The sequence below is a fragment of the Antennarius striatus genome, chromosome 7 (assembly GCF_040054535.1).
Source record: "Antennarius striatus isolate MH-2024 chromosome 7, ASM4005453v1, whole genome shotgun sequence".
NCBI lineage: Eukaryota > Metazoa > Chordata > Actinopteri > Lophiiformes > Antennariidae > Antennarius > Antennarius striatus.
The window spans coordinates 18019663-18042844 of NC_090782.1; the positions used below are offsets into that span (position 1 = coordinate 18019663).

General features: G+C 38.2%; 4 protein-coding genes across 7 annotated transcripts; 1 reads left to right on the forward strand and 3 right to left on the reverse strand.

The window, feature by feature from the left end:
• Nucleotides 1-4072: 4072 nt before the first annotated feature.
• On the reverse strand, nucleotides 4073-11456 carry hsd11b1la (hydroxysteroid (11-beta) dehydrogenase 1-like a). The gene is made up of 6 exons (XM_068319211.1): nucleotides 11257-11456; nucleotides 7901-8031; nucleotides 7514-7717; nucleotides 7318-7411; nucleotides 6452-6617; nucleotides 4073-6321 (listed from the first exon to the last, which is right to left on the reverse strand). The coding sequence occupies exons 1-6, from the start codon at nucleotides 11339-11341 to the stop codon at nucleotides 6138-6140; spliced, it is 864 nt and encodes a 287-aa protein (XP_068175312.1). The 5' UTR covers nucleotides 11342-11456; the 3' UTR covers nucleotides 4073-6137.
• Nucleotides 11457-11965: 509 nt separating this feature from the next.
• micos13 (mitochondrial contact site and cristae organizing system subunit 13) lies at nucleotides 11966-14953 on the forward strand. Its single transcript, XM_068319582.1, has 4 exons — nucleotides 11966-12139; nucleotides 12543-12699; nucleotides 13081-13138; nucleotides 13213-14953. The coding sequence occupies exons 1-4, from the start codon at nucleotides 12111-12113 to the stop codon at nucleotides 13308-13310; spliced, it is 342 nt and encodes a 113-aa protein (XP_068175683.1). The 5' UTR covers nucleotides 11966-12110; the 3' UTR covers nucleotides 13311-14953.
• A 597-nt stretch (nucleotides 14954-15550) lies between these two features.
• LOC137598768 (spindlin-1-like) lies at nucleotides 15551-19827 on the reverse strand. Of its 4 annotated transcripts, none has more exons than XM_068319225.1 (5): nucleotides 19689-19827; nucleotides 18951-18992; nucleotides 18374-18621; nucleotides 18058-18291; nucleotides 15551-17442 (listed from the first exon to the last, which is right to left on the reverse strand). In XM_068319225.1, exons 2-5 carry the CDS (start codon nucleotides 18968-18970, stop codon nucleotides 17237-17239), a joined length of 708 nt encoding a protein of 235 aa, XP_068175326.1. In that variant the 5' UTR covers nucleotides 18971-18992; nucleotides 19689-19827; the 3' UTR covers nucleotides 15551-17236. The 4 variants fall into 4 exon arrangements, with proteins under 4 accessions (XP_068175326.1, XP_068175328.1, XP_068175327.1 ...); XM_068319227.1 differs by having other exon boundaries at nucleotides 19751-19807; XM_068319226.1 differs by lacking the exon at nucleotides 19689-19827 and adding an exon at nucleotides 19537-19673.
• A 1071-nt stretch (nucleotides 19828-20898) lies between these two features.
• LOC137598985 (serine protease 57-like) lies at nucleotides 20899-23034 on the reverse strand. Its single transcript, XM_068319599.1, has 5 exons — nucleotides 22894-23034; nucleotides 22652-22805; nucleotides 22013-22142; nucleotides 21594-21848; nucleotides 20899-21339 (listed from the first exon to the last, which is right to left on the reverse strand). Exons 1-5 carry the CDS (start codon nucleotides 22934-22936, stop codon nucleotides 21187-21189), a joined length of 735 nt encoding a protein of 244 aa, XP_068175700.1. The 5' UTR covers nucleotides 22937-23034; the 3' UTR covers nucleotides 20899-21186.
• Nucleotides 23035-23182: the final 148 nt, after the last annotated feature.

Consider the following 23182-nt stretch of genomic DNA (forward strand, 5'->3'; position numbering starts at 1 on the left):
TACACTGATTTATTGGAGATCACCATTGATAAACGACACACACTGCTGTCTTCATCTAGTTTCCGAATTACAGTTCCACTGGGTGAAATAGTGTGTGTCTGTGTGTGTGTGTGTGTGTGTGTGTGTGTGTGTGTGTGTGTGTGTGTGTGTGTGCGCGTGTGTGTAAATGTATTAATGACCAAGAAACAAACAAATAAGCCTCTAGTAAGAATCTATATAAATGTATAAAAATACATTTATATGGATATCATATAAATAGCATACTGTAAGAAATGTAACAGAAATTTAAACAAATCTTGTTAAAAAAAACCCTGATCATCACACAAATATTTTGACATCAACCTTTCAGTAACTTTAACTGCATCCTAATTCATGGTTGTCTCTCTTTGTCTTACGCCCCAACCCTTGTCCAGCCCATTGCTGCCCCAACCAAGGCAGCCCCTCTTCTCCCCAAATGAAATTCTTTGGAAAGTCATTTTATATCACCCTGTGACTGTGCATTGAACTGTAAAACCACCCCATTGGAAACAAAATAAAAGGATAGGAGAGAGAGAGAAGGGGGGATGGGGCAAGGAGGAGAATTATAATTCTTTCCAGGCCTTTGGTATTAACCCAAACACCAGAGCTGTCAGCAGTTCAGAGAGGGAGGTGCGAGGGGCAAACATTCAGTGTTAATTGGCACTTTGTAAGCTCTGAGCCTTCCTTTTGTGAGGGAAGTGGAAGAGAGTGAGTGAGCAAGAGGGCCGAGGAGGAGGGGGACAGGAGTGGTCAGCAGAGGGGGTTGAGGGAAAGAGAGAAAGAGAGAAAGCTCTTGTTCTTGTAGGTTTGTTGGGCCTTGTTGAGGGTGTTTACGGTTCACTTCTTATCCTTTGTTAATTGGGCTTTCTCTCCCCCAATGAAAAAAAGAAAAAGAAAAAAGAATTCATGTAACCCCCAACCTGCCACCCATACTCCCTGTGACTCTCCCTGTAGCCTGATCAGCCTGGGAGGGGGGGGGGGGGGGGGATGAGAAGAAAATTATGAAAAGATGTGATTTCACTGGACTCACACACACACACACACACATACACACACACAGTAATTTAATTTGCAACTGAAACTATTTTGTTGAGTTAGGCAGTGCGTTTGTTCTTGACTTTAATCCTGGTTTCTGTCAGTCAGAAACCAAGAGAGTATTTTTGAATTTAACATGTACTTTTTCAATCATTTGTGTACGTTTTAACCCCTTGATCCTGACCTCTGATGATGACCTCTACATTAACAGGGATTCAGAAGATGTTAGAACTCCATCTCTCCTCATCGAGGATCCTCTCTTTCAACTGATGTGGTTGGACTTATCTGAAATAATTACAAAGGATGAGATTGGCAGGCAGAGAGAGGGATGAGGAGAAAGAGAGAGAGAATGCACCTGTGTTTGAAAAAGAGAGGTGGATGGGCGGTGTTGTTGGCATGAAGCTGGTGCACTCTGCTTCACAGCACCTCTGGCCTCTTTCTGTCTTTCTCTCTCTCTCCCTCTCTCTGTCACTGACTGATGTAAATAATAATAGTCCCGGTACTGAAAGGACACAGGTGTCAACCATTGTGCTGCTCTGAATGGACCTGGGGGAAGGAGGTCAGGGGTTACAGGGCCACCTCCACCACCTCTTACACCGACGGTTTTTATTCACACTGACGCTCCCTTTCCATTTTTCATCTCTCTCTCTCTCTCTCTCTCTCTCTCTCTCTCTCTCTCTCTCTCTCTCTTTCTCTCTCTCTCTCTCTCTCTCTCTCTCTCTCCTCTCTCTCTCTCTCTCTCTCTCTCTCTCTCTCTCTCTCTCTCTCTCTGTCTCTCTCTCCCTCTCCCTCTCCTTTTGTTGTCATTGCTCAATGTTTAGGGAAAACTTTTAAGAGGTCACACACAAGGTCAGTGTTCATTAAGATAACCGTTCTTTTTGAAATTAATTAACTCATACACCTCCATAGATCAATGACAGGTTTTAACTTAAAGAGCCAATGAATAAAGAACATTTGATTGTAGTTATCTACGTTGCCCACTTGTTAATTTATATATTAAAAGCTACTACAGTGGTTTTTTAATTTATTTTTACTACTATAGAATTGGCCATGCATTCACAAAGGTGATGTCATGACCAAATTGCATCATCTGTTGGTTTGGAGAAGCTAACAGGAACTGTTTGCATGAAAATGTGACCAAACTTCCAGCTAAGGTCCAGGATCAGTCTGTGGACATGGTTGGAGGCAAAGACTAGATTTACATCTGACCAACCAAAGATTATCAGTGCATGGATGAAGTTGAAACTATGTGTCACCTCAAGATCAATTCAGCCAAAATCCTTAATGCTGTGTGATTCAGTTTAAACATGATTAAACGTGATAATTTATTCCGCTAACCTTGTCTTCCAGACCTTTATTCCTGCATTATATAGACTTAAATGTAAACATGGTACATCAGGAAATGGTATATATTGTCAAAACTAGAAACATCTACTAGATCTCCTCATCCAAAGCAACTGCCTCACCGCAGATCTTGAGCACGTATCAGTGATTTAAATGTTAAGAAATCACTGATGCAGTGAAAACTGGACCCAGGCGAGACAGATTGTACAAAATAATACTGCCTATGGTTATGATAAAGACAACAGAATACACTCAACAGTCCACCAGGCGACTTTTCAAAGCATCAGTAGAGCAGGTTGAGAATTAGTGGTTTAGCAGGTGCTACTGCGTTAGCAACAGACTTTTAGTAGTACTTCAAATCTGGAAATAAAAATCTTCAACTTGTAGGTCGTCTCTGAGCTACCCAAAACTAAAACTGTTTGCATTGGGCTACGTGTTATTTCTTGAGGCATTTGTGGAAATCTCAAGGGCCATGGTGGACTTCATGGCAAGCGAACTGACTTGTGCTACCAGCTATACATTTACTGTGCAGACATTTTTATTCGTTTGTATCGTAGTAGAAAGCGTGAATGAACCATATAATGAACTATGAACTGTGTCTGTACCAATACACACGGCAGGCCTCATCTGATAATTCTGAGCTACAGTTTATGGAGCCTTTCCCACCTTCTACCTTCACACATACGGTTCCCAGGTTCTGCTGTCATCACATGATCACCCGCTCTCTAGCCCATGAACATGCGTGAAAATGCGTGACTGTACATCAAGGCTGTTATTTCTGTTGCAGTGACAATGCTCAAGCAGATGGAACAGAGATTTGCGTAACAGTGTCCTTTGTGCTCAAAGAGCCAAGGCAAGAATCATAAATCGGGAGTGGTGCATGATGGTTTAGGTACACTGGACTGTTGCCATGGATGTGTGTTTATTGTCTGTTACATAGTATTTTTTGCTTCATGAGCAAATATTGTGTGCAAACAAAGATGAACATATAGTGTATGCTATCTGGGGAAAAAAGATAAGACTTATTTTACATGTCATTTGATTTTACTGCTGTTGCACATGCACAGATTGCCCTATCAGTTAAAACAGAGATTAAATAATCTGCAGTGTCATGGATATTGCTGACATATGCAAGGGTCCAGTTGGCCAATCAGCCTGTCACCTTTCAAGTTTTATGTGTAGTCGGTAAATCAGCTGGCCTCAGCTTTCATTTTAGCCTAGACTGTTTGCAGTCATAATGAAAATGTTTGATCTTGATATAGAGCCGAGTCAAAAGCCCTGGGGTAAAACCACCGTGACACTGAACCAATAGGATGGTAATTGTCTGACGCTAAACTTGCAGCATGCAGTAACGTGCATAATAACTGAGAAAGACAAAATACATTCATCTATTATGAAGCACTTATAAATTATGATTACTTCCTAAATACATTGATTTATACATCAAGGTGTCAATGTGATATTAGAAGAGCCATGCCTGGTGGAGATAGAGATGGTAAAAGAGGGTGAGAGGATTTATTACGAGAACTAGGAACACTAATCTGTTGCAGGTGTTTCTGGCTGTTCTCCCAAACCATGCCTGCCCTCCTCCCCGAGAGGAGGAGGAGGGCAGACTCCATATTTGAGTGTGTGACAGATAAAAAAAAGAGACAGAAGGCAAGGTGAGAGGATGGGAGAGCATTATTTATTTCCACAATATCTACAGTGAGATGATTTTATCTCCACAACCCTCTCAAATCACGTCAAGTACTTGAAATTTAACATAAGGACAAACTGAACATTTATTCCAGTGCTTCCCCACCAGCTGTCAACCAAATATATTCAATAAAGTATGGCAGTGCACAAAAAAAGCAAACTTTTATAATACATATTCAAGACAACATCTTGCTCCTTCTTTGGAGAGTCATTTACATGCATTGTGAAGAAAGTACATTTTTGTGCTCAACTTTTCAAATCATTATCATTTGTTACGACAAGGACAAATCACTCTGGGTATACAGTAGAAAATGATTCTATCAGCAGGGTACAATCTGTAGGGTGCATTACAATTAAAAGAGGACCATCAGCATGGATTGAGGCAACAGCTTCACAGGAAGCCTGTGGTGCTTTTGGAGGATGATGAACAAAGACACAAAGGAACCCAATGAGAAAGACTTGCTCGGTAGGAAGTCTGCAACACCTTCTATGGTGAGCTTTGGGATGCAGAAACTAAATGATATGAATGAATGGAGAAAGAGAGGAATTAAGAGGTGGAGAGCAGTGAGGAGAAAAAGTGAGGTGAGGATTATTTTGGTGATGGAGGTTTAAATAAAATCAGTCATCTTATTCTGTGAACATAGGGAATAAAGTTCTTTTTTCAACTAAAGGCTTCAGTATTTATGGTGAAATACACTTATGCATCACTTCCTGATGCCTGAAGGATTGTCTTCACAGACAGTGGACACCCCTGGTTGCTGTGATCAAATCGGGAGCAGGTAAATTTACTTTCTTTGGCACTACTGCCATCATGTGGACTTTCACAGTACTACTTTGCTATGCTTTTGAATTAGCACTTCGATTCTGAGAAATATATTTTACTATAACATTAATTTTAAGAACTCTCATTTTTACAACTGAGTTCTTCCAATCAGCTGCAAGACAAATACCTAGTTTACAACTGCTCTTTGTACAGTCACTTTGTGACATTCATTTTTTAACCTAAATTAGTTATTGGTGGTTTTATGGCTCAACTTTATACTTACAACATCTGAGGTTTGACACTAGACAGGGAGCCTTTTATGTTCATTTTCAAGTTTTACTTCCTTTATCTAACCTAACTTTCACGCTACACGTTCATCAACTGTGCATTGCCCCATGTGTTATATGTCCAGGATCAAACCAGGAGAACTTGTTTTTGGATATAATGGTTATTTGTGTACCTTGTGATGAGCCAGCTGCCAGCTTGGACGGGCTCCAGCGGACCTATGACCCGCAAAGCGGAAAAGCGGCTGTAGACGTTGGAGAACATCTCATCCACAAAAGATGGATGGATAGATTGATGGAGGGATGGGTGCTTGTCTTGATGGACAACAATGGCTATACTACACAGACAGGAAGAAACCAATTTTTCTTCTCCCTATAAGTCAAAATCAAGATAATCCAATCCAAAAGCTTCTTTCCCATGTGGACGTTTAAGAATTGGACTTCCACCAAAAGAAGAATGAAGAGGTTCTTTCTTAAACCACTTTTTACCAAATGGTTTATGTAGAGGCAAGGAATTACTTCCTGTGTATTCACTTGGGGTAGTGGGTGTGGCATGTATGTGTGGGTGTGTTGATGCATGAGACTGACTGATTGATTGTCTGATGAATATAATCTGTGCTTGGCTGTGATTCTGTTTGCTTGGTACAGAGAGAGTGTGAGGTGCGGTGTCGATATTTCTGTTGACCGCCAAGAGTAAACTATTATCTAAGTCTAGTCCAATCATCTTCAATTTCACTGTTCTTCACTAAATGCAAATTAAATGTGCACAACTGCAATGGTGCCTCGTGTTTTCTCCTTGGACTCGGCGTGTCAGACAGAGCCCCGCTCTTTCTCCTCTCAGTGACTAAATTTGGGCTTTGATAGTCACAAAAGTTTAACTTTAGGGCAAAATATCTGAGTGTGTCATTTTAGTGCAGAATTTGGGTAGTGCCCAAATCAAAAAATAAACTATGGATCAAATCAACAGTATGTATAAGGGCACAACAGGAGAGAGGGTTTTATGGAATGGTGTTATAGGCGTTCTGGATGAAATAGTCTGAGATGGAAGGGAACAAGTCTTTACATAGAATCATAACACTGGTGTACCACGGATAGAAGAGGTCTGTCTGCCTAGTAGTTCCAGTGATGATGATGTTCAGTGCTGCATCTGCGGCAGGATAAGCCGGTAGATTGACGACATCTCTGGGATACAAAAAACACTTCTTTTAGTTTTTGTGCCGAAAACGTTCAAAACTATCCGCAATTATTTTTCTGAGGCTCTGAGACACTTAATAAGTGGATATTGGTCAATAACACATTAAGCCTCACAAACCTGACTTTCTTCATGGCTGATTCGGTATCAATGAGTCCAAGTGTACATATAGAGATGGACACATTACTCTTCTTTATAGCCAGCTCATGCTGAAGGGCCCCAAAGAAACCAGTCAAGGCAAATTTTGTTGAGGCATACGGCGCAACAAAAGGGTTGGACAATTTACCTGTAAAATATCAAGATATGTTAAAGTCTTGTCTTGTACACATTTTTATTTTATTCAACCTTTATTTAACCAGGCAAGCAATTAAGAACAGGTTCTTATTTACAAATGCAGACTGAACAAAGGGCAGTGGCTCTTAGAAGTGTGGGGGTGGGGAGGAAGGCTAAAATAAACACAAAGATTATACAGAAAAAATACAAAATATACATATACAAATTAGAAACCTTTACGTGATGATTAAACATTTCAAGATTTCATTTCAATATTTCTGACGTGAGTATAGACAAAATAAAATATACTTTAAATACTTGAGTTCCTAGTAATTAAACAACACTCAACCTAATGTATTTCCAAAAGCTCAGGTGTTTTAATTATTCTCATAATTTCACCCCAATTTCATCCCTTATGCAATTACAGCTAAGGGTCAAATCTGCAACATAATCTTCCACGTAACAAAATACACATAATTGTTGATAAAATGTTACATTAATTTAAAATGACATTGGCATTTTTAATACTCAGAGCTCGTGGAACTTAAATACAAGGTAACAGCACCCAATGAAAATCACAACAGACAGTTGTAATTTAAAAACTTTGATTTCATCTAAAATTTAGAACTGATGAGGGCCAATAATGCATTCTTTCCTCATTTTTTTGTAAACGATTGTTTCCGACATGTTTTGAAATGATGTGAAAAACAAACCTGCAAGTGATGAAACAACAATCAATGATCCTTTATTTTGCTCAAGAGAGGGCAGAGCTCTCCATGCCATCTGGACATAACTGAAGAAATTGACCTGTTGTGACACACACACACATACACACACATTCAGTATGTAGAAGAAGAAGAAGTACGTCTCTCTTTTTTTGTAATATGCTGACAAACCATGAAACACTACCTTCATCAGCAACCTGGTGTGCTCCACATCCCCATCCCACATTGCAAATCTGCTGGCGCCGATGTGGTTGAGAACTACATGATCCAACCCTCCGAGCTTTTCCACAGCAAAATCAACCACTTTCTCTGGGTCTGATTCATTGGACATGTCAGCTGCTAAGTAAAAAACCCTCTGGGCTCCCATACTCAGGCAATTATCTGCAACCTATTTTATACAGTTGAGAAAAAAATAGATCAACCTTTGAACACAGAGATGCATTCAGAAAAGAATGTCAAAACACGTCTTTCTGACAGGATGGATAGATAACTTAATTATTAGCTGTCATTGGTGTTTACAATTATTGGTAGGGGTCCATTTACACAATCTAGAACTTCATGGTTCACTTACCTGCCGTAAGACTTCCCCCCTCCTCGCTGTGATTACTATCTGTGCTCCGAACCTGGCATAGTGATATGCCAGTTGTTCCCCAATACCCTTACTGGCCCCAGTCACCAGCACCCTGACACCCCTGAGAGTTTCTGAAAGATGCAGGAAGCATTATTTCAATGAAAATGTGGATATGTGCTGTAATCACAGTTGTGTTGACAAATGAATAATCAGACTGCAATCTGAAACACTGATAACACTTCAGGAAGTTTTTTTGGACAGGAATTTGCATCAGAAGGATTATTATCTATACTGGTATATGATATAAACCTTAAATCCATCTGTCCATCCATCCATTTTTTGGTAGACGAGATGACCATAATCGTCTCCTCTACAGCCAATCACCACTGGAGCCTATCCCAGTGAGCTTTGGGTGAGAGACAGGGTACACCCTGGACACATTGCCAGCACATCCCGGATAAACCTTTAAAATTAATAAATTGAATACTCTAAACAGTTATTATTGAGAATAGATCACTATCCCAAGATAAACTTGATAACTGTATTCAAATAACTTATCTGTTGTCTCCATTCATAAAACCATAATTCCCATATAAGTAATTCAACACCTAAACTGGTGATATGAGATAAACCAATCAGAGTTTGAGGAGTTATGTCATTGTAAACTTGCGCCAAACCTCTGACCCAGAGGTGGAATGAACTGGAAAATCCACATTATTGGATGGTAACATGATCTGAAATCACGTATGCCAATCACACGGGAAAGAACTGAGGATCTAGCCAATTAAATGATCAAGAAACCTCTACACTACAGTATATGTCTGAATAAAGTTTATGTAAATTCAAATACATAAGTGCCACAAATCAAATGAAATCCTGCTCTGCAAAACTAATTAATAGGGTGTTATTCCTCTTTGCATGCTCCACATTTCTGTAAACTTTCAAGAAAATCACAAGGGTCGTCTTTTCAATGGCTGCACAAAAGTCAAATTAAGTCATCGAGTGCTGAAGAGGATAATTGTGCAGCACAATAACTGCACTTCCAGGATAATGAACATTTTACTGTACTTAAATATAGGGTATGCATAAAGTTGTAAATAGTTCATGTATCGGTAGAAGCCCCTCTGTAGTCTTTAATGGAACACAAAGGCCTTCACAACACGACACCAAAACCTGATGGAAGCAAACTGGTGTGAGTATCATATTCAGGGACACTTAGATACAACTACAGACCTTCCATTACGTGGATGACCAGCCCAGCCTAGGAGCCAGTCACACCTGAAACCAACTATCTCTTTTCATTCATTCACTCATAAAGATACAACTGTTTTGAACCCTGTAACCCAAGTCCATGAATAACTCCATTGTAAACCAAATCGTTTCATTATGCTTGGTACCCTGATCTTACTCGGTGTCTCCACAATGTGGATAAATGCAGCTTTATCTCAAGAGTGCCTCAGTCACAAGCAGAGAGCATGTCAGATTAAACTCAATTCACAGTTTGTTCTTTAATTCCTAAATTAAACACGCCTCATAAATACACAGTAAAATGTTCTCAAGTAGGTTTATACGGCATCATGTGTACCCTCTCTCTGTCCTTGACTCAGTTTCTTCCTCTCTGTACATTGTCTCGCTGTCTTTTTACCTCTGACTCTCTCCCTTTCTCCACAGCACCCACCCACTATGAGTCTTAGGCTCTGATCAGTGTTCCTGCTGGTTAAAGGAAAGTTTTTCCATGTCTCAATCACAAAAGTGCTTCGTCATGTAAGTCAAGTGGGGTTTTACTTAAAAGGTTCAGAGAAAATGTATTAGGATATATTTTTGTTATAAACAAATAAAAATGAATTGAATACTGTAAATGCAACCATCTGTCCATTTTCTTGAAGACGAGACAACCGTAATCATCAAGTCTTCAGCTGTTTTCTCACTTTGCAGGCCAGGGGGTTTCTGAAGCCTATCCCAGGATTGTCAGATTCTAAATTTTGTTCTGAGCCAAGCAAAGATGGAGATTTATCTAAGCAGGAAGAAAAAGATTGAAGGTTCATCTGACTGCAGTGCAGAAGCCATTTTACAATGAATGTGTCAAACAAGAATCAGAATCGATTTTAACTACTTCAGAGCTATGAATGATTTAGACACTTTTACGAACCTACGGTGTGTCAAAGGTGTCTTATGTTCTGTGATAAGTGAGGAACTTATGTTCAGTCAGTGTTTGCTTTAAGTATATTTTACCCACATTTCATATGATGTGTTTTTTAAAGTGTGAGTTACTGTTTGCGTGAATCTGTCTTTGATGTTGTTAAAGTAACTATCTTCGACTACATGACTAACTGTGCTTTTAAAAATCTCTCTCATATATATATATATATATATATATATATAAGATACTCAGACAATTATCTGCAACCTATTTTATACATAAAATATATATATACGTATATATACACTGTATATACAGTATATGCACACACACACACACACACACACACACACACACACACACACACACACACACACACACACACACACACACACTCGTGTGTGTGTTACTTCACAGCAGGTAGATTCTGTGTTCGAGTCCTAAGAGTTGGTATGTTCTCCTTGTGGCTGCGTGGGTTCTCTCCAGACTTTCTCCAAACTCCAGAAACATGCAATTCATTGAGTGTCAAATAAAGTCAATGTCCAACTTCCTTCTGTGGTAACCAGTGACCACATTTTGAAAATGTCCCCACTGTGGGATGAAAAATGGATTGTCTGATCTTAACTATTGCAATAATCTAGAGACAGGTGATTAGAAGCAAACGGAGTTTAATACAGTTAATTAATTTTGATTACTTTGAATGAAAACTTGCCTTTTTTTGCCCGTTAATGTAACCCTGCAGACTGGACATACTACTACCAGGCCAGCAACAGGTTTGTTTCATCTTGTGATGAAGAACAATTCAATGCGGCAAGAACCAGTGTTTTATATTCTCAAAAACGTCTTATCAGTAAAACTATAGAGCTTCCTGAACCAATTTAAATTATCTTATCTTCTTATTTGGTTATCATGTCCATGGAGACATTTTCTCATATACCTGTATATAACAATATTGCATGGCACTATTCTTTCACGGCTTTATTGCAGCCTGTATACAGGCTGTCACATGTCTACCATGCGCATGAAGTTAGTGAAAATGGTGACAGAAACTAGAACAAACAAAGTTGAACACGTCTAATTTCGTCGAATTCTGTACACGCTATGTTTGCGACAACAACAGTGGGCAAACAAATATCAAATAATAAATAATATAACATGGCATATATGCCTTGGATTACCATACTCGCTTGTCTTTATGAAGTCGCTGCTCTCTTACCTGCATGAAAACTGGGAGTGGTGCAGAAGACAGCGAGAAACGCAGCGCATATACTTGCCAATATTAATTTAGGTAAAATTCCCATTTTTAAAAAAAAAAAAAAAGTTGCTGATTAATTCTTAGTACCGAATACTGTAATTAGGATCGAGTAGACTCCTACGCTCACGGAACCTCTGTCAAATCAGTAGACTTCATGTCAATTAGACTCTCTCTCTCTCTCTCTCTCTCTCTCTCTCTCTCTCTCTCTCTCTCTCTCTCACTGAGAACAGCTTGTGAAAATTACATAAAGGTCACTGAACCTTTATCAGGCATCTTTGCCTCTGATAATCAACGACAGATATGTCCTTGTTATCGGGCATTTTTTTAAATAAAGTTTGTTCAAACGTTACATCGCGGAACTGCTATATAATTGGCAATAATGTATGCAGAACAGCTGGAAGTGCCCCCACTCCTCAACAATGCGAGCGTTTGAATTTGCAACTTTATTGACATGTCAAGTGTGAAAATGAACAAATGTTGCCAGGTCCGTCTTTTATAAGCTGTATAGGCTTATTTTTCTGTAACTGACTTCCAAATATACGTATACGTTTACTATTAAAATGCGGGAAAAAAATCCTCAATTGATTTGATGACGTGGTCACTCTCATATATTTATAAGTCAGGCAGACTGTTTTAAAAATAGCCGCTTCGAGAGGGGGGAGTTGGCTACCGCATAGCTGTGCGTGTTGTGGCAACACTAACAGGAACTGACAGCGTTGTCCTTCAATTGTGCTAGCAACGTAGCCTTTACCCTAGCCCGTTTTAGGCTACTTGGGATAACAGTACGTGAAAAGAACCACATCAGCCGAAGGACCATGGCATCAAAGATTCTGCCAGTTCTGAAGTTAGTATTTTAAATTTCACGTTAATAGCCCATAAGCTAACGTTATGGAAGGTGCTAGCTCCTCGATTAGCCAGTTAGCTTACTCACGTTATGTCTGCCAGGTTTCTTGTGTTTTGTCAGCCACCGTGCAGTTGGATTGGTGATGGGAATGTTTAATAATAACTAATAATGTTCAACTTAGTGTTCTAATCATATAGCCTTTGTTATAGGGTGTAGATAATAGTTAAACACTTTATTCGCTCACTGACGTTATCAAATGAGTACAGTATGAAACTCTTAATGGAAATATTGTTTTTTTTTAAAAAGGAACATAATCCCGCTTTAATTAAGTTAATCTTGCTTTTGACTCATTTCACACCAGTATATTTCTTTATTGCTTGCCTGCTCCTGCTCTTATTTTCAGACTGGCTACCAAGGTGACCATCGCAGGAGGAGCGCTTTACATTGCCTGTGACTCTGGTCTTTTGGGAAGCAGTGAGCAAGGCTCAGAGGCCCTTGAGAAGGCCAAGGCTGCAGTACCGCCCGCCATAGAGGAGTGGATGAAGTACTTTGGCCTGGAGGTACTGATAACATTGAGTGTAGAGGCACAATTCCAACCCAGTGGCTGCCCATATCCAGTTATGTACAGTACTGTGAGGATGTTTGAGTAAAACATTTTTAATTTGAACAGTTGTTTTTCATCAGATCCCGTTAAAACCAGTTTTTTGTGTTTTCAGGTGTCACTTGGTTTTGTAATTTCATTTCTGCCAAATATCCTGAAATTGAAGTTTCATTATTCATTATGTTCAATGAAGTCCACACTGCCAACATTACATTACACATTAAATTTCCTTTGTTGTCTCTTGTCACTAGTTTTTAAGTGTAACAAAATTAAATGAGAATTCAGTGTAATGCAAAGTTTTGTACTTTGTCAAGTAACAGTTCACCCTCACTCTCCTTAGGCACAGCTTCCAACAATGCCTAAGATTGAGTTTGCTCCCGTGCAGAAGTGGAATTCAGGTAAAAATATGTGTAATACTTTAAATACTTTATACAAACAAAATAACTAACTTTTTTAAACATTTTTTTTGCAGGAGTGCGGTGGACAATTTCAACTCTCTCAGAGGCACCAACGAAAGCAAATAATTACACAAATCAATGTTTGCAGTACTTGAAAGACCTTACAAAGTAAACAGAATTTTGGTGGTCCACCTAGCATTTGCACTTGATTATAGACATTACTTTTTAAATTGTGGCCCTTACAATACAGAAAAACAACCAGAATAAGCAAAACATAACAAAAAAATTAGTGAAAAGATTTGATGAATTTTCACTGGAAGGAGTTTGGTTATATGGATGAGTGCTGTGGTTCTTGAATTGATGGTGGCATTGGTTGAGTTGTACTTATCAACATATAAAGTGGCTCAATGCATTTTCATAAAGGAAGGCCCCCTTGCTCTTGTGTTGACCGAAAAAATTCAATGTTGCTCAACCTTTTCTGATGTACAATATTGTTACCCTAATATTGTTCTCAAACCACTCAGATGTTACAAAACCAGTGTCTATTGTATATATGCAGTTTGAGTTTTTGAATAAATAATTGATCTTAAAAAATACTTGTCTTCTTTAATTTGAGGCAAAAAAATACATGTATTCCTCAAGATACAAACAAGAACTATTCACAATAAACATTATAGAGCTCATACAAATCAATTATTTATAAAAATAAAATAATTGAAATGTGACATGCAATGTATGAATTTGGTTGACAATGTGTTGCAATCAAATGTTGATTTAGGGGACGGGAACTTTACAAGCCAATGGCTTCTACCCGTCAACCCTTTTTTTTTTTTTCTTTTCGGATGTTTATGTTCAAACACTGATGAAGGTGAAGTCTGCTGTAATAATATGTATGGAAAGAAAAAAAAAAAGGCAGAGACTGCAACATCCCGCGACACCCCTGAATTCATCATTTTACCCTGACCCACACATTTTTGTGCCTCGCCTCCTGAAAATGTTGCTTCTCAGGATTATAGCTCATCAGGCTTCAGAGATGTGTACCTAAAAAGGTATACAGTGCGCTGCCATTCCTCATGATTAATGCGTTCCAGTAACCACACGAGATTAACGAATTCCGCGATAGAGCGACAAATTATCTTATTAAACCACCTATCTATAATACCTTTTCCAACGCTTATTGAATGTTGCCATCAGCCAATAGAATGTGCATACGGTATTACATGACTGCCTTCCAAAAATCCACAATGAGTACAAAAGTTTAAATTTGATCTCAACCTAGTTTTTTCAAAGTCATTACAATACATCACCGCTTCGCGGGATGTAACAACTGACTCAGGAACACGTGTAGATACAAACAACCAGATGTCACCATATCGAACCCCTGTAGTTCCCCATTCTGCCGCAACCCATGCCACATAGTGTAACGTTAACGCCCCATACATCAAGATTTCACATGCCTTGTCAAAATAACTAAACAATTATAAGACTTAACAGTTTGGTCTGATGGCAGACTTCATGTGAGCTTTTCAGCTTTCCTGTCAATGTGTCATCTGCAGTGTTTGGTCCTTTTATCAACATCTCTGCAAACTTCTGAGCAGGGAATGAACGCACAATATATTCATGTGCATGGGGACGTTTGCAAACATCGAGACTGACGACAGTTTGGGTCAGGTTGAAAGTTCGTGCCAGCAATGAGGACTATAGACTACCTGTAAGAAAACTCTCACAAACTGCCTGTTATTTCATATTATTTTAAATTGTTGATGGGGTTGACCCCCTAATAAAACAGACTAATCCAACAAGGTGGCGTGTCGTACTTTTGATTATAAGGAAGGGCATCAGCGAGTAATTCAAGTGCAGTGGAATACATCAGTGGCTTAAAGTTTGGTTTAGCCTCTACAGCCCTGAGGATAAAATTCATCATTTTAATTGAGTTGTTTTTGTCTTGTAATTGTTTCTGGTAAGTCTTAGGGAGTAGGAATTTTGTACTTAGAGTAGTAATGGCATTTACAGTATTTTCCACACTATAAGGTGCAACTAGAAACCTGTGATTTTCTCAAAACGACAGCGTGCCTTATAATCCAGTCCGTATATATGAAAAAAGTTTTAAAATAGGCCATTCTTTGAAGGTGTGCCTTTGTGTGGAAAATGCTGTACTTCAAATGGGGATAGATTGAAATTTAATAAATACAGGTAGTCCTCTACATACATATACAATTGGTTCCAAGAGGTTGTTCATAAATTGAATTGTTGGTAAATTGTTCTTTATTAAATTTCAATCTATAATCTATATCAACGATTCAGTTTACGAACAGCCTCGCACAACCAATTATGTTCAGAAGTTGAGGACTACCGACATACTGTGTGGGTCATGGGAATGTGTTCAAAAAACAAGACCCAACAAATGTGCAAAAAACTTTATTACTCGACAGAATAATGACACTAATGACCTGTTGATGGTGTTACAACTTCAGAACAGAAGGCCATTGAAAGCATGAAGACGAGTAGCCAGTTTTAACTGCAAAGTTTAGGCAACACAGAAACACTGCAGCACCATCAGCGATGACTTAACATTTTTTTAAAGAGGTGCGTTAAACAAATTGATTCTGCCACACACTGTCACTTCTACTGTCAAAATAATGTCAGAATTGTTTTTACATGATGCATGCAAACTCCTGGCAGTTAAAAATAATGGTATATTTTCTTATGGACTAGTTTACAGATGTATACTCTGAATGACACTGAATGCAAAGCCGATTCAGCGACTGAGACATAGCAAAGTTGGTATGAAATATCTATATCATACTGCGAGTATATGTGTAATGTCTGCAAGACAAAGTTACATAAAACCAGAATAACTTACAGTCAACAAACTGGATTGTCAGGTGATTATAACTACTGAACATTCACTTTATAATTTGTGTATATAAATGATATTGTCACAAAAAGCCCGCAGGGTTTTGATGAGATATTCACATAAATGAGTAATCACAACAGGCAACATTACAGGACAGTGTATACTGCCATCTGTACCACAACAAGTACCTTTAATCTTTTTCTTTATACTCATCTTTAATTTTCTTGAAGATGAGATGACTGTAATCGTCTCTAAAGCATTTATTCTGCCACAACTTGTCTTCAAGAAAAAGCTGTATGAAGAATATATGTCGTGTACCTAAACATGTAAACTTTTGTACAATAAAGTGCTCCCCACAATACTTAAAGTGAGATTATATAACCAAGAATTATGCATGTTATACTTAAAGAACACGTTCATACGTCATTAAGAGCAAAACAGCACAAATACAAACAGATGGTTGCAAAAGTTTCTGCAGCCTGACAATACCACCACTTTTAAATGAAGTCCAAAATGCAGCCTTCATATGCTTTCAAGCATACTGAACATACTGTATTTGAAGAGAAAATTTTCAATATTGCATGATGACAAGCCGGAAGGCACTCGATGATTTGTGTGGGATCAAATTAAACTGAGACTTCAGGTAATTGCAATACCACCATTGAAAAGGAACTGATACACGGAACAAGGTGCAGGAGCATTTTTACAGGAGTGTATTTAACTTTTGTAACATTTAAGGGTGGACATCTTAATGCTGCTTCCATTCAATTCATTGAGGGCTAATACTAAACAGATAACAGTCCACATGTATCATCTGCTAACGGAATTCAATAAATGGCTTAGAGGAAAACAAATATCTGTAACTTAAAGTGCATATGGCCCAAAGACAAGTCGATTCAAAATTATATAATTTTTGGTACATATTTGAATTACGATAATTAATTTAAGGACATATCAGAGAGTATCTTTGGGACAGTAATGAGAAATTGTTAGCAAGTGCAATCTTAATAAGTACTTAGTAAGTTGAGCAGCAACAATAAAATGAGTTGACTTCCTCTCCACAAAATAGCCAGGCATTGTGGCGCTACCGTTCTGCTGTGCACATGAGGGAAAAAAGATTGCACTTTCCTCTGAACAGTAAAGCATGTTGACTACTCAATCCTGTCATGTCTCTGAAGAACAATTAGTGGAACAGAAGCAGATGGACAGAGGCTGGAGCATAAGATAACTGTCCACTGTCTCTAGGTTGTTTTGACCAAGTCATAGACATGGATATGAAAGTCATCATCATATTTAATGTAATAGACAGAGGGCTTGGCAGGGACCTGGTAGATGACCAGGCCTGTTCTCTTCACACCTTTATCAGTGACATACTCCACTTGTTTCCCCACCAGACTCTCAGTTTCTTCTCCTGGTTTCCTGTCCGCAGGTAGCAGGTGCTTATTTTCTAAGAAAATGAATATTTAAATTATTAGGTAACAAGTCATTTGAAAATTGCTGAATTCGGCAAAGTGGAAAATATATTGTGTGATTTGATGTGAAACATGCATGGAAAATATATTCAAACACTCCTTCTAAGTTTACCAATAATTATATTGGACTTAATAAACAATAAACATAAGAAGTATGGTGTAGAAGTTTTAAGTTTATTCCCAAAATATATCATTTATCAGCTGTTAGCAGTAATTGAATCAAACAAACAAAAGGACAGTGATCCCAAAGTCCACCGGGGCTTGGTTTCAAAATATGTTCAACTCTAATTAATATTTTCAATACTGTAAAATTTTGTGTTTTATTTAAAACATATGTTCAGTTGGATTAAATGTTATTTTAGTTGTTCAAACAGGTGATCTCATATAGACTCAACTGAAAAATGTCCTAAACATACCGGTATTTAATTTCTCCCAGAAAACTGAAAAATGTCTTTACAGCACTCTATTAGCAGTAGCTGCACAAAACGACTGCTGGTGAAGACACATGATTTCCACACCAGATAAGCTCTTAAATCAAGATTATCAGTCTTAACAGACGTTTTACAGTATCACTTTGTCTTTGTTAATACCTGCTTCAGGCAGAATCCTGAGGTCTCCATCAGCATAGTCATCCCAAAGCTGATACATATAAAGAACTGGGTCTTTTTCATAAGTAATATAATACCAGTTGGTCATGACCGGAGCTCTGGAGAGGACCATGCCTCTCCACTCATTCTTCTCTCCATCCTCCTTTTCAAACAAATGCTCAACAGCTTTGCCCACCAGCTCCTCTGCTCCTGGAGGCATCTTGATTTTATTGTTTACTGTGGAGACACGGTCACAAATGGAAACACTGAAATATAGTTGCAAACCAGCTGACACAGATTAAGAAAGAATTCAACTTACCAACTTTTTCAGAAAGAACGTGTAAATTTGACACTCTCTCGTCCTTGAACAGCTCAATGCCGTAGACACAGTCGAAGCCATCATATTTCACCATGAAGAGAGAAGGGTTCACACCAAGTCTGTCAAGAACTGTCCCCTTCCATTTGCTCTGGTTCCCTTTCTCACGCCAGTTATGCTGAATGCGGACTCCCAGAATGCCGTTGGGGTCTGGGATCAACGAGTCACTCAGCTCTCCGCTACTTCGCTTTCTGGTAAAACAGGTTGAACATGCAAGTCTGTCTGTGGTTAAGATTTAGAGTAAAGTATGTGCCATAAACATTTACGAAAGATTTAATCATCTATCACCCAATTCTTTATACTATTTAAAACGAAGACTTAATTTCTAACTTTAATTTCACAAATAAAAAAAATAAGCTTTTCAATCATTCTATACATTTATACCAGACTTCTACTAATAATAAATATTTAACTGTTTAGCATTACGGTTGATGGTTTTAGCATTCTTCTTTTAGCATTCTAAAACCATCAATACATGAATCATGTCATAACTTATGTTTTCACATGGTTTTCTACATACCTGCCCCTTTTCTTGGACATTCCTCCAGAAATCCAGCAGCTCCTGATAAAGAAGGAAGTAGAGGTCAATGTCCAGTTACTGCTTGAGTGAATACAAACAGCTGTCAAAGTTCATGTGTAGCCTCCTGTAAACTAGCATTAAGAGGCCTTCTTCAAGTAAAAGACAGGGCTGTCTGTGGAAACCCTTAACATGCTCCTCGGCAGGGACTGAGATCGTGTGAGCATGACGGAAGAACGTCCTAGGCATTTTACTATAAGTACACAACCATGAAGGTCACGGTTTGCTATTAACTGTATAGTTTGTTATATTTCCTTAGCAGACGGATCAGATGAAAATCAATTGGTTATATGAACTTATAGGTACATGTGTCAAACACAACATCAAGAAAAAAATGTTAGCTAAATAATTGTATCCCACGAATTACGGTATGTTTTCGCTATCCAGTTATATTTTAGTATAACTAACTTATACATAAGCTATACATGTGTAAAATACTATGAAAAGAACAAGACAACCTACACGACATGTGACGTAAAATAACGCTACATGTCCTGTGTCAACTCTCAATACACCTACTGTTCACTACCGTCTGTCCTAGCTGTAGCTGCTTCAATGCAGATGTTACTGGAAGTGTAGGCGCCAGCTACATCCGCTCTTCCACGATGGCAGGTAAGAAACACCGGCAACAACTGCGTGTTTTTTTTAGCCGTATTCCCACCCCGGACTCAATTACATTACCTCTAAGCAGATTTCATTTCATTATTGTCCGGTTTGTCTTTCAGAAAAATGTAGCCACACACCATGAAGCCTAAACAGCCAGCTAGCGCATATCGCGGTATCTGCACCGAGCTTCGGCATTTCCGGTCGTATGTCCGTCATACGTCACCGGAAGTGTCGTATAACTACTGGCAATGCTGAGTATACATACACATGTGCCGTGTATCTACTGTACTTACATAGATACATATAGTAAATACATACATAAACACATCTATCTATCGATCGATCGATCTATCTATCTATCTATCTATCTATCTATCTATCTATCTATCTATCTATCTATCTATCTATCTATCTATCTATCTATCTATCTATCTATCTATCTATCTATCTATCTATCTATCTATCTATCTATCTATCTATCTATCTACCTACCTACCTATCTATCTATCTATCTATCTATCTATCTATCTATCTATCTATCTATCTATCTATCTATCTATCTATCTATCAAATGATTTACATTCACAAGAAACTGAAACAAGCTCACAAAGACAATGTTATTATGATCTAAAAACGTTAACAATTTCAGTAAGGCCCTACTGCAACACGTCCATTCACTATTATAAAAATAAGCCTTAGATTATACATATTAAATTTGAATCAAGTAAATTAATCAAAATTAAATTGTACCCAATGCACTGTCGAATAAACAGCTGCAGACAAACTAATATACAGTATGTGTAATAGACAAGATGCTGAACGCTGTTAGGTTATTATTATCATAGTTGGTGGGATTTGTTTGCCAAAAGGATGATGAAGACAGACTTAAGAAGAAAAACCAACAAACAAACAAAAAAACCCAACTGGTTGAAGAGGCACGGCATTGCTCGTGTGTTGATTTTTATCATCCCTTTCTCAGAGTCTCACAGAGTCAAGTTCAACACGATGGAACCAGTCATGTTGCTCAAAATGAAAGTCATTGTCAAATATAACAGACGTTTTGTTGCAGTCTGATGTAATGACACAAGGCCAGTAGATGATAGTATTTGAGTACTCCATCGACAAGGATGGTATTTTATTTGAAGGGAGTTCTAAGAAATTGATGTGTGTAAAAACAGCACTCAACTTCTACAGTACTTGCACGGAACACACGCCAGTACAAGCATGCATGAGAGGATCATTAGTGCGATGAAGGATAATCTGAATATGATAGTCAGTAAAGAAACATTTTTTAAACCTTTAATGAAAACAGAACTCAAGGCATTATTCATCTTGCGAAGGCCATGACATTGTTTAATGTTTGTTTTAATTACAGCAATAATGTTTGTGTGGGAATCCATCTTATTTATTTCATTGAGTATCCCAAAAACAAAAATTGACAAATGGTGCTAACAAAAGCAAATGTAGGTTATCATCCAGTGCTAATATTTAACAATAAAACCATATTTGAATTGAATCTTTACATGGAAGGTATGCACCAGAAACCAAGCCGACACATTTTTCTCTGTCTAATTTATCTACTGTTTACCACACTTAGAATCCAGTCACGGAAAGATAACACACGCATGTAGACATCAGGAGTCCTGCGTTGACCGCATCGTCGGCCAGAAAAGGAGACAACACCTGCTACACCTCCATCACACACCAACGGCCCACCAGAGTCCCCCTTTGACAGAAGATACAAGACATTTTCATATTATATCTTACATAAAGTTTGTAGCTTTTTTTCTTCACCAGTTTCAACTGGAACAAATGTAATAATTGCATTAATATAATATATGTAATACTACATTATAACTATATCTGGCTTGCTTACTGAACATTTTCATGATAATCCACAACATTTCTAGTTACATTTAAGAATAAAGTCCCTCAAATGTGATGTTGGATATTCAAGGTCAAGACTGTGAATTTCCTTACAGAGCAGAAACCTTGATTATTGCGTTCCCCAGTACCACAAATCATTGATCTGGTAATGGGAACGCCTCTCCATCTCCGCCGACAGGCCCGCTGGGACAGGATGGTTACGTTCACCTCCTGAAGCCTGGCTGCTACGGTTCTGTTATCCCCTATATCCCCCCAGCCAGCTGTGATGCAATTACTGGATTGACTTATCCTGGTTGTGGTCAGATTGATTAGCTGCACTGCTTCATTCAGTTGAGCACTACCGTTGAGCTGAGAAGAGAAGAAAAATGTTTAAAAAATACAGAAAAACAATGTTACAATATTCACTTAATGTTTAATGCTTTGTCAGAAAACAAAAGGAAAAGAAAACGAGGGGAAATTCTTCTGGTTAAATTAGCTGCATTGTGATAAACAACAATAAAAACTGTCCTTACCTGCAGGAGCATGACGTCATTAGCATGCTGATTGTAGTTGGGATGTGGAATGGATCTGATAGATGTGAATTCCTGCTTCGTTGACTCATTACCAGAAAGGGAATTAGTTCCAAGTATCACTGTGTATGGTCTGGAATCACAAATGAATGGTGATTGGCCATACATTCTGTAAGGACTGCTAATGCTCTTTGAAAACCTTTTCCAAATCAGGATGTAAGACAGAAGCTCATGTAACCACTGAAATCTGTGCATTCTATTTATTTTAATACAGTAAAACAATCAAAGAGTGATCAATCAAATCTAAAACAATCAAATCTATGATCAACAAACTTTGATCAAGGAGGTTCAAGAGTCTAAAGAAATGGAAATATACAGTATGTATCCAGGAAGTTCATACATACCTTGAGGAAAGATTTTGAACACTTTGAAATATGATTGGCATGTTTTCTCAGAGTCTCAAGTTAACTGTCATTGTATTAGACAGAAAACTGCATTCTGACAATTGGTATAATCAGCTCAATATTTTATTCTACAGTTAAGATTAGCATTTTACACACACAAACACATATACTGTGTATATGTATTTCCATAAAATAACAAAAAAGGTTGTTTTAATAAATAAAATGCTTTAATTCTCACGTTCTTATCTGACAATGAGCTGCTGTAAGCACAAAGTTCTCTTTCACCAGGGATCCCCCACAGACCAAGTTCCCTCGCAGTTGTAATGAGGCCATGTATGGGTGCGAGTGGGGGGCACTTTCTCTGCCTCCAACAATGTGAGAGCCATCAGCTCCTGAAACAAAAGAACATCTTTCATTCTCATTTCTACCGAAGATATTTGTTTAGTGTCGTGTGTCTTTATGGTGTAAAGCTAAACTTACCAGTCACAACAAAGAGCAGCAGAAGAGCAAAGCTGATTTCCATGGCGACTGGTCACATCTAAAGACTCTTCCCTTGATTCTCATATTTTTGAAGACGGGAAATTCTTGCATATTTTGTGGTAATTATTGCTTCAGTGTGTCCGTTGACAAATGTTTTTTTTTTTTAGTTCATTTTAGAAATACGAAAGATGTGGTCTTAGATTTTCAAAACAGGGTTTCATAACTGATGGAAGAAACCACTGATTTCATCACAGCTTCATACATATAGACGCAAACAAATCATGGAAAA

What these genes read in the sequence shown, in the direction of transcription:
- hsd11b1la (XM_068319211.1), bottom strand. Translation starts at nt 11,341, where the DNA reads ATGGGAATTTTACCTAAATTAATATTGGCAAGTATATGCGCTGCGTTT. An exon ending in CACTCCCAGTTTTCATGCAG is followed by an intron (nt 8,032 to 11,256) that starts GTAAGAGAGCAG and finishes TGCATCTTTCAG; the next exon opens with AAACTCTCAGGGGTGTCAGG. An exon ending in GGGGGGAAGTCTTACGGCAG is followed by an intron (nt 7,718 to 7,900) that starts GTAAGTGAACCA and finishes TGTATAAAATAG; the next exon opens with GTTGCAGATAATTGCCTGAG.
- LOC137598985 (XM_068319599.1), bottom strand. Translation starts at nt 22,936, where the DNA reads ATGGAAATCAGCTTTGCTCTTCTGCTGCTCTTTGTTGTGACTG. An exon ending in GCTCATTGTCAGATAAGAAC is followed by an intron (nt 22,143 to 22,651) that starts GTGAGAATTAAA and finishes TTGTGATTCCAG; the next exon opens with ACCATACACAGTGATACTTG. An exon ending in ATGACGTCATGCTCCTGCAG is followed by an intron (nt 21,849 to 22,012) that starts GTAAGGACAGTT and finishes TTCTCTTCTCAG; the next exon opens with CTCAACGGTAGTGCTCAACT.
- LOC137598768 (XM_068319225.1), bottom strand. Translation starts at nt 18,970, where the DNA reads ATGTCCAAGAAAAGGGGCAG. An exon ending in ATGTCCAAGAAAAGGGGCAG is followed by an intron (nt 18,622 to 18,950) that starts GTATGTAGAAAA and finishes CTGTTTTACCAG; the next exon opens with AAAGCGAAGTAGCGGAGAGC. An exon ending in CGTTCTTTCTGAAAAAGTTG is followed by an intron (nt 18,292 to 18,373) that starts GTAAGTTGAATT and finishes GTGTCTCCACAG; the next exon opens with TAAACAATAAAATCAAGATG.
- micos13 (XM_068319582.1), top strand. Translation starts at nt 12,111, where the DNA reads ATGGCATCAAAGATTCTGCCAGTTCTGAA. An exon ending in AAGATTCTGCCAGTTCTGAA is followed by an intron (nt 12,140 to 12,542) that starts GTTAGTATTTTA and finishes TCTTATTTTCAG; the next exon opens with ACTGGCTACCAAGGTGACCA. An exon ending in CGTGCAGAAGTGGAATTCAG is followed by an intron (nt 13,139 to 13,212) that starts GTAAAAATATGT and finishes TTTTTTTTGCAG; the next exon opens with GAGTGCGGTGGACAATTTCA.